We start from the raw sequence: 10852 nt of genomic DNA, 5'->3' as shown, positions 1-10852 counted from the left end.
TCAGATCATCCCTGCCCATGGTGGGAGGCTTGGAAGTAAATGATCTCCAAGGTCCCTTCCAACCCAAAAGATTCTGTGACCAAGTCCAACCCCTAATGTATTTTTACAGAGCTGTTCCCTTGATAATTGGTGTCTCCCAGTTGTTTGCTTTCAGATCTCTTCTGTCAAATCACAGCTCCAGCTTTTTGAGATTCATCTGAATGATAGCTTTTTATCCAGCATATGGACCGCTCCCTGCAGTTTGGTGTCAAACCCAAACTTGCTGACCATGTGTTTCTCTCCACATAATTACAAACCACCAACCACCCCACAGTCATTTCATCTGGCAGGGCCAAGGTGCTGCTTTCCCAGGTGTGGAAAAGCAAAGACCTGTTCTGAAGGCACAACATGAGTTCTCAGTGAGGAGCTGAGTAATTATGAACAGGGGAGGTCTGAATTTAAATAGAAAAACAGCAACATTTGACATAAAAGCAGTGACAGCTGCTCTGGTCAGCAGTTACTGAAGATTGAATGTGGACAGAAGCAGTCAGTGCACACGCAAAGGTCTTTCTGATCTGGCAGTGTTCCCATCCATCCCATCTCACCCCATGTACCCGGAAATGCCAAAACAAATACGTGTTTGAATGTTAGCTTACATGGTAATCTTTCAATCTTTATCCAATATTGATTAAAAATATAAATTACAGAAGCATCCTTGTCTCCTCTTTTGGCCTTTACACTATAGGACCGAAATAAAGAAGCCCCAGCATGAACAGGAACTTGGCCCAAGACTTTTTAAACTCCCATGGATAAATCAATGGGCAAGATTCCATCTTGGTTACAACAATGTCAGTCTGGAGGCACTGTTAAATGATAAGAATAATAATAATAAACTCAGTAGCTAGCTGAGTTTATTTGCATTGCTGGAGATTTGGATCAAATGTTACTACAACTGGATGTGTCAATCATTAGCAGAGTGTGTTGTACCTGGCCTGCCCCTTGACTGCAAATTTCAAATTTAAGATGTAATGCATAAAAAAATCATTCCAGAGTATTCCATCTATTCCAGTACAAAAAGTAAGAGGAAACTAAAATGGAAGACAAGAAAACAACCTTACTTTTGGATTAATTTAAGCTTGAAAAATATGCTGTTCTATCTGGTCACTACATGAATTTTGTAATACAAGGTGACGTTGAATCACCTTGTCCTATCAGGAAACAGGAGAGCTATAAATAACCCTCCAGTGAAGTATTCCAGCCAATTCCACAACTACCTGATCAAGGACAGAAGAAACTTCTGATTTTTGAGGAAACAAAAGGTAGGATTCGCCTTGATTCATTGGCTTAAAATATTGTGATTTTTTTTCATGTATTGAAATAGAACCTATCATCAGAAGACTTTTTGAAAAATTAGTCACAGAAGAGGACTTTATTCAGTGAAAAATAAGGATTAAATAGGGAATAGAGCAAAAAGAGCTAAAACAAACAGGTAGAGAAAATGGATGAACAATTAAAAATACCAGAAAAGCCACCTGTATCAAGAGAGCAACATCTTTGTAAATTATATCTGTGTAGGGAAAGGGACAGAGAGACAGTAAAAAACATTGAATGGTATATATAGTCACCTTGGTAAGTTCTATTGGTTCATGTTTCCATCACCACCTATTTTCAGAGTGGGAAAATTACCACCCTGTTTAATTGACTCCTCTTCTGCAAATTGGCTGCTAAGTAGCCATTGTGCAATAATGCTGCACAAGTGCAATAACAGGAACTTTATTCTATTTCAGGTCTTTTTCAAAGATAATAAAAAATAATTGAGTTTCTTTTATTGTAATGGCTATCCAACTGAATGAATAATTTAGGATACACCTTTTTATTTTTTAATTTAGAAGGAGAGATGGGAAAAACATATTCTCATGAGTTTGCCAAACTCATACAAACTAGGGATGCTAAAGCACCATCTTTCAGTGGCAGATCCTGGTATACAGATGGATTTGCAGGAAAGTCAGTACGACTTGGCACATGTCCTGATTTATGTTTGATTGAGGGGGAGCAGGGGAGGGGGAGAGAGAGACTGATTTTAGGACCAGTGCCTAGAAATTAATGCAGAGCAATTAAATTTACATCTCATAAACTGTAAGCATTTGGTTGAAATCAGTGGGATTGCCAAAAGTATGTTAATATCTTGGAGTGGGAAACCCACTGGGTCTTAAAAAGCATTCCAATGGCATTTTGAAACTTGTATCATGTATTAACTTACCAATTATATTTAATTGTAAGTTAATTCATAGAAAATATTTCAGTGAATGAATACTTTGCCCGTGTCTCTAAGTAAGTTAGCTTCTTCAGGTTGGTTTGCAAAATAGAAAGCTTTATAATTTCAGTGAAGAGTTTTTTCCTTTAATATGTTTTATGCACAAAAAGAGTTGCTTTCTACTAGCATCTCATCATGTTTTGCACTCAAAAAGTATATTTTTGATTGTAACTTGCGTACAGCTAAAAATAGCCCAAATTCTATGTACTTTCTAGTTAGAAATTAAGTGAAAATCATCTTTTTTCATGATATTGGGAGTATAACCTTGTGTTGCTAAACACCTAAGTCAGAAAAAGTGCAAAGTTTTGTAACAGCTCTGAGAAATACACATTAGAGAAGTTAATAAGAAAAAGATTCTGTGATTCTAAAGCACTTCAAGGAGGCACAGGTGATGTCAAAATTAAAAGTAAGGGATATAAAGCAGTACTAAGAACAGGACATCAATTACTTATTCTACTAAGTATCCATATGTTTTCCCCTGGATCAACTAGATCTTCCCTCAAATACAAGTGCTTGGAATAAGCCACCCTATTTTGAAGGCTGTGAGAGTTTAATTGGACAGATGTGACCAGTCTTTCCAGTTTTTTGGCCTCTGAACTCCAGCTGCCCACAGTCACAGTCCATGGGCTTTGTTGTTTAGCAGAACTGGAGCAGCATCCCTGCTTAAGGCTGGGCACTGTGGGTCACCCCCAGAGCAAGGTAAGAGGCTGGTGAAGAACTGGAACCTTGCTGTAACACCTGGAAAATAATAGGGGTTTTTTAACCACATGTTCTCCACAAGTACCAGTGTTCTCCAGAGCACTCTGTGTTTTGTATAAACTGGTTGCCTTGAGGCAAAGGGGCTTTGCTGAATATGAAAGGATCAGCAAACCCTACTGGCCTCTCCCCAAGAATAATTTAAAACTAAAATCAGCAGCCCCTCAAAACCAAATAAGCTAAGCTAATAATATACCTCTGTGGTAACATGCCCATAAATTCCCTCAGAGTGGGAGGCTGGGAAAATTGCCAGAACAAGTAAATTCCACTCTAGTCACCTGCTCGCCTGCCAGAGGTAGGTGAGCAGAAACAAGCTAGATGTAATTTGTGTGACTGATTGCAGATACCTGAACTTTGCAGTGACCTCCTTGGTTGCTGGAGTGGTGTTTGAGCCTCCCAGGCAAGTGGAGTCTTGGAGTCCAGGGTCTGGTGTATTATTCTTCAATTAGAATCAGATATTTGTAGAATAACCTGAGTTGGATGGGACCCACAAGGATCGTCAAAGTCCTACTCCTGGCCCTGCATAGGAAATATCAAGAATCACAATGTTAGAAAAGGCTCTAATTTCTGTTGTAATTTCTTATTACTAGTAAGATAATCAAGAATAGTCTTAAAATAGATAAAAACAAAAAAAATTTTACTGAATCAAGTCCTTCCCAATTCTGCTCCTGCTCAGATGCAAAATTTCATAGTGCTGGTCATCAGGCTTTGAACAGGTTTTGGATTTTGACTCCTATACCTGATTGCAAAGACCAGATGGACTCAGTCTCTAATTCCCCTTTCGACCAAAGCATTCCAGTCAGAGCAGGCAAAGGGGAGGAGGGGAATTTTCAGATTCACCTAGGCACAGGAACAGGCTGAGAGCAGCATCCCATCCCATTCTGCAGTTTGAAAATGAGCAATAGGCTTCCTGGAGGAAGGGCAACAAAAAGCCCTGTGAATACCTGTGGAAATATTCCATCACGGCTATAGCAGGAAGTCTGAGATGTAAAAAGCAATTGATTCATAGAAATTTGGAAATGAAGAGAGAGAATTCATTTTATTATTTTAGTTCTAAAAATGGATGGGGAGGGAGGGAGGATCTTGAGCAAAAGCCAGCAAACATGCAGGAGAAAGATGTATTTCATATTCAGAGAAATGAAAGTTCTCCAAAAAGAAAATTAATTCCTCATTCTCACCTTTTCAGAGATGATTCTGTCAGTGGTGTTCCTGTGTCTCACAGCTGTGCTGCCTCCATCCACTGGACAGGTAGAATACATATCTCTTTGTAAAATTTGTAAAATTTGGGTGGGTGGGCCCTGAGGCACTTGTAGACCAACTGATTATGGCTTTTCCTATGCACACCAAACATATGCATAAAGAGTCTGATGAGATATTTAGGATCTGGAAAACATTTATCCTTGAAGTCTGATTCATTTCAAAGCAGTTGCCTGGTTCCACATTTGCACAAAAAAAAAAAAAAAAAAAAAATCTAAAGATTCAGCATTACTTGTATTTTCCAGAAGTTTCCATACACAAATCCAATAATCTGGACATCCTAAAGATCAAATATTTTTCCCATTAATTTCACACAGGTTTACTTACCTCCCTTCCTTTCTCATCCTACAGGTCCTGATGTATTGCCTCTCCCTTTGCTCACAATCACATCCACTCAGCCCATATCCCTGATTTCCCTCCATCAGCCAAATTAACACTCTGAATGCACACACAGAGTGGTTCCTCCCAACCCAAACTTAGTCTGAAGCTTGCTACTTTTGCATCAGAAACACTGGATGTGACCAATGCCTTGACTGCATTTCCCCCTAATTCTTCAGATTCTCCTCACAATGCTGCAGTGGAGACTAGCTGAGAATGGATGTAATGAGGAGGCCGAGTTCCTCACATGGCTATTTTTTAATTAGAGAATATGTGAAATTTTATCAGTTATGACAGAATTGGAAGAAAATCTAAGGCATGAAAGGTATAACCATTTTCTGTTCAGGGGGATGTCCTGATGAAATACCACAAGAGGCCTGAGATGATCCTGTGTTAAACAACAGATTTCTTCAATAGCAAAACATTGATAGGGATGTTTAAAACAAGACAGAAGAGAAACACATCATAAACACAATTCATACATTCTGATGATTTTTATTTCCCCATTCCACAAAACCTCACTAGGAAATTATACTGGTAAATAAGACTGGTTCTGTTGCCTAAATGTACGAGTCTACAGGCACAGAGGCATTCCAGGATAATTCAGTCCTCCAGAGAGAGTTGGAAGATACAATACAGGAATCTGTGTTATTACTGCTAACCTCTACATTGTGGAACCACTGAAATGCTGCTCCATATGGAAGCACCCCTGGAGACACTTAGGAGACAAAGAGGACCACAGTCCTTTCTCCCCCACTGAGATTATCTCCTTGGTTGATAATAAAATTGTGGTATTTTAATATTTCCTACACAGAATGCAGGATTTAGTAGCATTCAAACAAAAGAGAAATACAGCAAATTTATTTTTCAATTTAGGAAACTGAAGCTCTCAGTTCTCTGTCAAGCAGCAGAACGGAGCAGCAAAAGTTGATTGTTGACAGACATAATGCCCTCAGGAGAGGAGTAAAGCCAACTGCCAGCAACATGATGAAGATGGTAAGTTTTTGTGCTGTAAATCTATTTTTAATGTGTAGTGGACTCTATGAGAGATACAGGACTATATGCAGGGTCACATTATTTTATTTTGCCACAAATTCCTTCTCCAGACCTTTTCTAAGGATTGAGCACAGCCAACACCACGAGAAACATAAGGCTGGGCAGGTGGAAGAAAATTTGGTGGTGTATCAACAGTAATGTCTCTTGTGAAGTACAATTAAAATAAGAAGAAAGATTCATAGCATAATTAATTTCTTTCTGATGCATTCTTCACCAGGCTTCACAGTTTCTATTCCCTTGGTGCACAGAGACTTTGCTCCTACTGCCCTCTCCCCTCAAAAAATAGGATGAAAAGGGTTTTGCATTTGACTTTTTTCTTATTTAAATGTAATTTCTAAATGTTGTTCCTTTATGAGGCACATGTATGAGGGGTTATTCATGGGTATGTGACAGATATTTTCTTATTTCGTTAAGGAATGGTGTCCTGCAGCCGCAGAGAATGCCCAAAACTGGGCCAATCAATGTACTTTAAGCCACAGTCCTCCTAATCTGAGGAGAACTAGTAAGTGAAGCATGAGTGGAATTGAGCAACATCACAAGTTATTGATGTGGCCACTTTGGGGTTTTGCTTGTTGGGGGGAAATGAGATGCAATTTTAATTCCATATTGATTTTTTTTTTTTGTCATGTGACAAAGGGAAATTTCTAGGTAGAAATTTGCCCAGCAAGTGAGAAAAGTTCAATCCCATTTTCATCCCAGTTTTACATAAGCATATCCTGTTTCTACATTAGATGAAAAAAATAAATTATAGTGATAAAGCATACTCTTCTAAAATATCCATTCAAAAACTCCAAATCTAGAGGTCTAGAGCCATAAGTGCAAAAACCAGTTCACATGTGCTGGTTTGAAATGTCTGGGAAGAAAGGGGCAAAAGGCAAAGGTGTAAAACTGGCTGGTGGTGCTAAGCATAGCTTCTCAGACCAGACTTTGAGCTTTTAAATCCCCTGGCAAATTACAACCTAAAACTGTCTTTGAGATTCAGATTAACACTTCAGTCAGTCACTGGATATTGAATTTACAGCTGTACCATGTTAATTGCCCAGTATGCTGTTGATTGACTTCTGCCCATACCATATCTAAGATGCAGACAGTCCTGTCAATATTTTTTCCTAAAATCCAAATCCTCTGGCTTTTGCCCGGGTGCACACTGAGGACCAATGCAGTGGGGTTAAACCTGAATTAAAACAGTAGATAAATGCAGTATAGAGACCTTCTTTTCTGCCACGTGTAAAATTTGGATTATTGGGATTTTGCCAAGATTACTGGGCTGTGACCTGGGTAATGATTATGTTGGCAACTTCCAAATAGCAAAATTACAGCCATGAACCTGTGCAGGTGTTCCTGCAGAATGTCTGCCAACAACCAACCACTAGCCAAACAGGTCGTGCTGCAAAGTGGCCAAGTGACACCTTCAGTATTTACAAAGGATGATGTCAGTCAGCTGGAAAAAAACAACATCCCGCTGTCCCATTTAGGATGAGAATGTCTGTGGAAGTCATCCCAGCTTTTGCTGGTTTGTTTTGTTGGGTTTTTTTTGTCTCGTGTGTGGATTCTCTATGCATTTCTCAGCACCACTCTCTTTTCAGATGTACTATGTGGTGAAAATCTCTTCATGTCCTCTGCCCCATTCTCATGGTCAGATGTTCTTCAGGCCTGGTACAATGAGGAGAAGAATTTTGAATATGGAACTGGGGCAAAAATGAAAGGTGCAATGTTTGGCCATTACACTCAGGTAGATGTATTTTTTATATATATATTTATATTTCAGGCTGAACAAATAAATGTTAGCTAAGCAAGTTTTACTTCTCATCTTTAAAGGAAATAAATATAATGGAGACATGGGAGTTATTCTAATTAAACAAGATGAAAAAATTCAAAGGAAAATAATTAGAGTGAAAATAAGAGGTAAAGTAACAAAATTAAAATGAAAATAATAGTCTAAGTGTATGTAGGAGTAAAGAGTAAAGATACTGGTATTTCAAGACTTCAGGAAGCAACAACTTGTTTACCATCTGAGAATTGCCCAGACACTGGAAAAGCAGGGTTATTAAAGTATCAGCAAGGAAATATAAACAGGTTTGTTGTAGTCAACAAAGTTCTTTTGACTCAGAGGAGCTGGACAATGGCTTATCCTAAACTTCTACAGTAACTGCACAAAACACAGGATACAAAATTTTACGACATCATTCCTACATTGACAGTTTCAATTGAACGAAGATAGAAATACAAAATCAAAGGTTTTATAAACATTTGTCTTGAATTATTATTGTTTTATCCCCAATATTCTTTGGTTGAATAGGGGTGAAGGCAGATTTTCAATAAAATGGGCCTCATATTTTTAATACAAAGGATAAATAAAGTGACTTAACATTACTGCAAACATTTCTGTGTTGCATATTTTCTTTAAATGATTTTCAAATGTATATTTTTCATATTCCCATTATTTTTATTCTTATACCTACAGATGGTTTGGCACAATTCTTATAAAATTGGATGTGGTTTCGCTTTCTGCAGCAACACTACGTACAGTTACTTTTATGTCTGCCAGTACTGCCCCGCGTACGTATTGATTTTGATTTTGGTACTTATTACATTACCAAAATTAGCCAGGAGTTAGAGAAATATGTATCACGGCACACCACCAACAGCTGAGAAACAGGTTTGAAGACTCTATTAGGAATATGAAAGGACAGAAATATACTCATTAAAAGAGTTGTCAAACAAGAAAAAGCATAAAATATATAAAAGGGACACTAATTTTCAGATTGTCACTTGCCTAAAAATCCTAGCTTTCAAAATAGTTAATTAGAAATATTTTGCACATTCTACTTGAAATGTTGGTTCAGAAAGGCATATCAATATGAACAGTACAGTGAAGACTATAATTAATAATAAAGAACTTTAATGGGAATGTTAAGGTAAAGTGATGACTTCAAATAGTGCCTAAAATTAATTTCCATATTCACAATATCTTGTGGGTTTACCTTGACTGACCACCAGTAGATCACCCAGCCTCTCTGACTCTTCTCCTCAACAGGATGGAATAGTTAAATAACATGGCAAAAAGTTCATGGGTCAGGATGAGGTCAGGGGAGTTCACTCACCACTTACTGTCATGGGAAAAAGAGACTCCGTTTGGGAAAATTAACTTCATTTGTGACTAATCAAATCAGACTAGGATAATAAGAAGTAAAACCAAATCTAAAGCACCTTCCACCAGCCCCCACTTTCCTCCCAATCTCAGCTTGACTCCTGATTTTCTCTACCTCCTCCCCCACAGCAGCACAACAGGATGGGACTGGGAATTCTGGTCAGTTCATCTTGTGCCATTTCTGCCACTCCTTCCCCATGCTTTTCCCCCACCCCATTGTGGAGTCCTTCTCACAGGAGGGAGTCCTCCAAAAATTTCAGTGTAGGTCCTTCCCACAGGCTGCAGTTCCTCCTAAACTGCTCCAGCATGGATTCCTTCCATGCTTCCATTCCTTCAGGATAGGAATGCTGCAATGTGTGTCCCCCACAGGGTCACAAATCCCGTCAGGAGCCTGATCCAGTGAGGGTGTTCCATGGGATCACAGCCTCCTTCAGGCATCCTCCTGCTCCAGTGTGGGTCCTCCACAGGTTGCAGGTGGATCTTTGTGTCTTCATGGACATCCATGGGCAGCAGGGGACACAGCTGCCTCCCCATGGGCTGCACTGGGGAATCTCGGCTCAAGTGCCTGGGGCACCTCCTGCCTCTCCTTCTGCACTGACTTGAGTGTCTGCAGAGTGATTTCTCTCACACATTCTCACTCCTTTCTTCTGGTTGCTGTTACATGCAGAATTTATCCTCCCTCAAATGTGTTATCACAGAGCCACGATCACCATCACATGGGTCCAACTTGGAGCTGGGCAACACTGGCCCTGTCTGGAACAAAGACAACCTCTGGTGTCTTCTCACAAAAGCCACCCCTCCAAATTCCTCCCCCTCTCTGCCCACTGCAGAAGCATTTCCATGTAAAGCCAGCAGACATGAAAAAATTGACATATAACCAAGGACCGAGTGTAAATGTCCCAGTAAGTTACATAAGTAACTGAGTGTAAATCTAAACATCTTTACAGATTAATTTTCCTCTCAGATATGGTGCAGTGACTTCACAGCTGACATTGGTAACATTGATGTTTCAGGGGAAACCTGATAAGTTCAATGAAGACACCCTACAAGGAAGGAGAGCCCTGTGGGGATTGCCCCAGTGCTTGTGAGGATGGATTATGCAGTAAGTTCCAAGCATTTTAATTGTGATCTCGGTAAAGATAATGCTTAACAAAAACTTCTAAACAGCAATTAATTTATTCAAACAGATTTAAAAAAAAAAAAAATTTGCTGAAATACTAGGCCAAAAGCACTATCAGAGAATTACATTTCACTATGCTGTCTGCTTTACCTAGGTGAGATAACACTTTTCCATGCCCAGGAGAGATAAATCTTATCCTTGAACCTAAGAAATTCTAGGGAAGGAGGGGACTTCTTTACCTTTTTTTTTTCTTCTTACATCCTTTAAACAACAGTGGCAGATAAATGGAAGTAGCAACATATTTGATAAGAGCAAGTGGCAACCTGAGTTTTTAGACTTCTAACAGGAAATAAAAACATATGGGCTGAGTCTCACAATGCAAGATTTAATTAATATCTTCTGTTATTGAATTAACCAAATTCTCATCACAGGCTGCAGCATAAAGAAAGAAAGCTTTAAAACGCCTTTATGGATAAGTAAAAAATCTCCTTGAGAACAACACTTATTAGAAAATAATGCATGGTCAAAGTAGTGGTTGGGATGCTGCTGGGGAGTAAATAACAACAGAGAAGAAAACATTAGAGAGAAAATAATGTTGATGAAAAATTATTCTGAAAGGACATGATGTGAGTTTTCACTTCCCACTCACAATTAATTTTGTGTTTCAAATCATTTTCAGCCAAGACTTGAAAGGTTGAAGATGCTTTTTTCCAACACTCCTGGCAAAGTGTCCAGGATGTGCCCAGAGCTTCATCAAGTCCACTGCTCTGCTTCTGTCAATGCAGAACTGAAATAAAATAACAGGCTCAACTTCTGCCTTCCTGGATATCCATCTCCTTAA

At 39.0% G+C, this 10852-nt stretch overlaps 1 protein-coding gene across 1 annotated transcript in view; it reads left to right on the top strand.

The window, feature by feature from the left end:
* Positions 1-1128: 1128 nt before the first annotated feature.
* CRISP2 (cysteine rich secretory protein 2) overlaps positions 1129-10852 on the top strand; it is a gene marked incomplete at its 5' end in the record, with an annotated part of 34300 nt that continues 24576 nt past the window's right edge. The window contains 8 exon segments of the mRNA XM_021527208.3: positions 1129-1164; positions 1166-1298; positions 4236-4297; positions 5561-5680; positions 6155-6242; positions 7327-7472; positions 8205-8299; positions 9905-9993. Of these exon segments, the coding sequence (XP_021382883.3) occupies positions 1129-1164; positions 1166-1298; positions 4236-4297; positions 5561-5680; positions 6155-6242; positions 7327-7472; positions 8205-8299; positions 9905-9993 (769 nt within the window).

This window comes from Lonchura striata, chromosome 3, assembly GCF_046129695.1.
Source record: "Lonchura striata isolate bLonStr1 chromosome 3, bLonStr1.mat, whole genome shotgun sequence".
NCBI classification, from domain to species: Eukaryota; Metazoa; Chordata; class Aves; order Passeriformes; family Estrildidae; genus Lonchura; species Lonchura striata.
The sequence above is the reverse complement of the archived record's forward strand: the minus strand, read 5'-3'. Positions and strand labels throughout refer to the sequence as shown.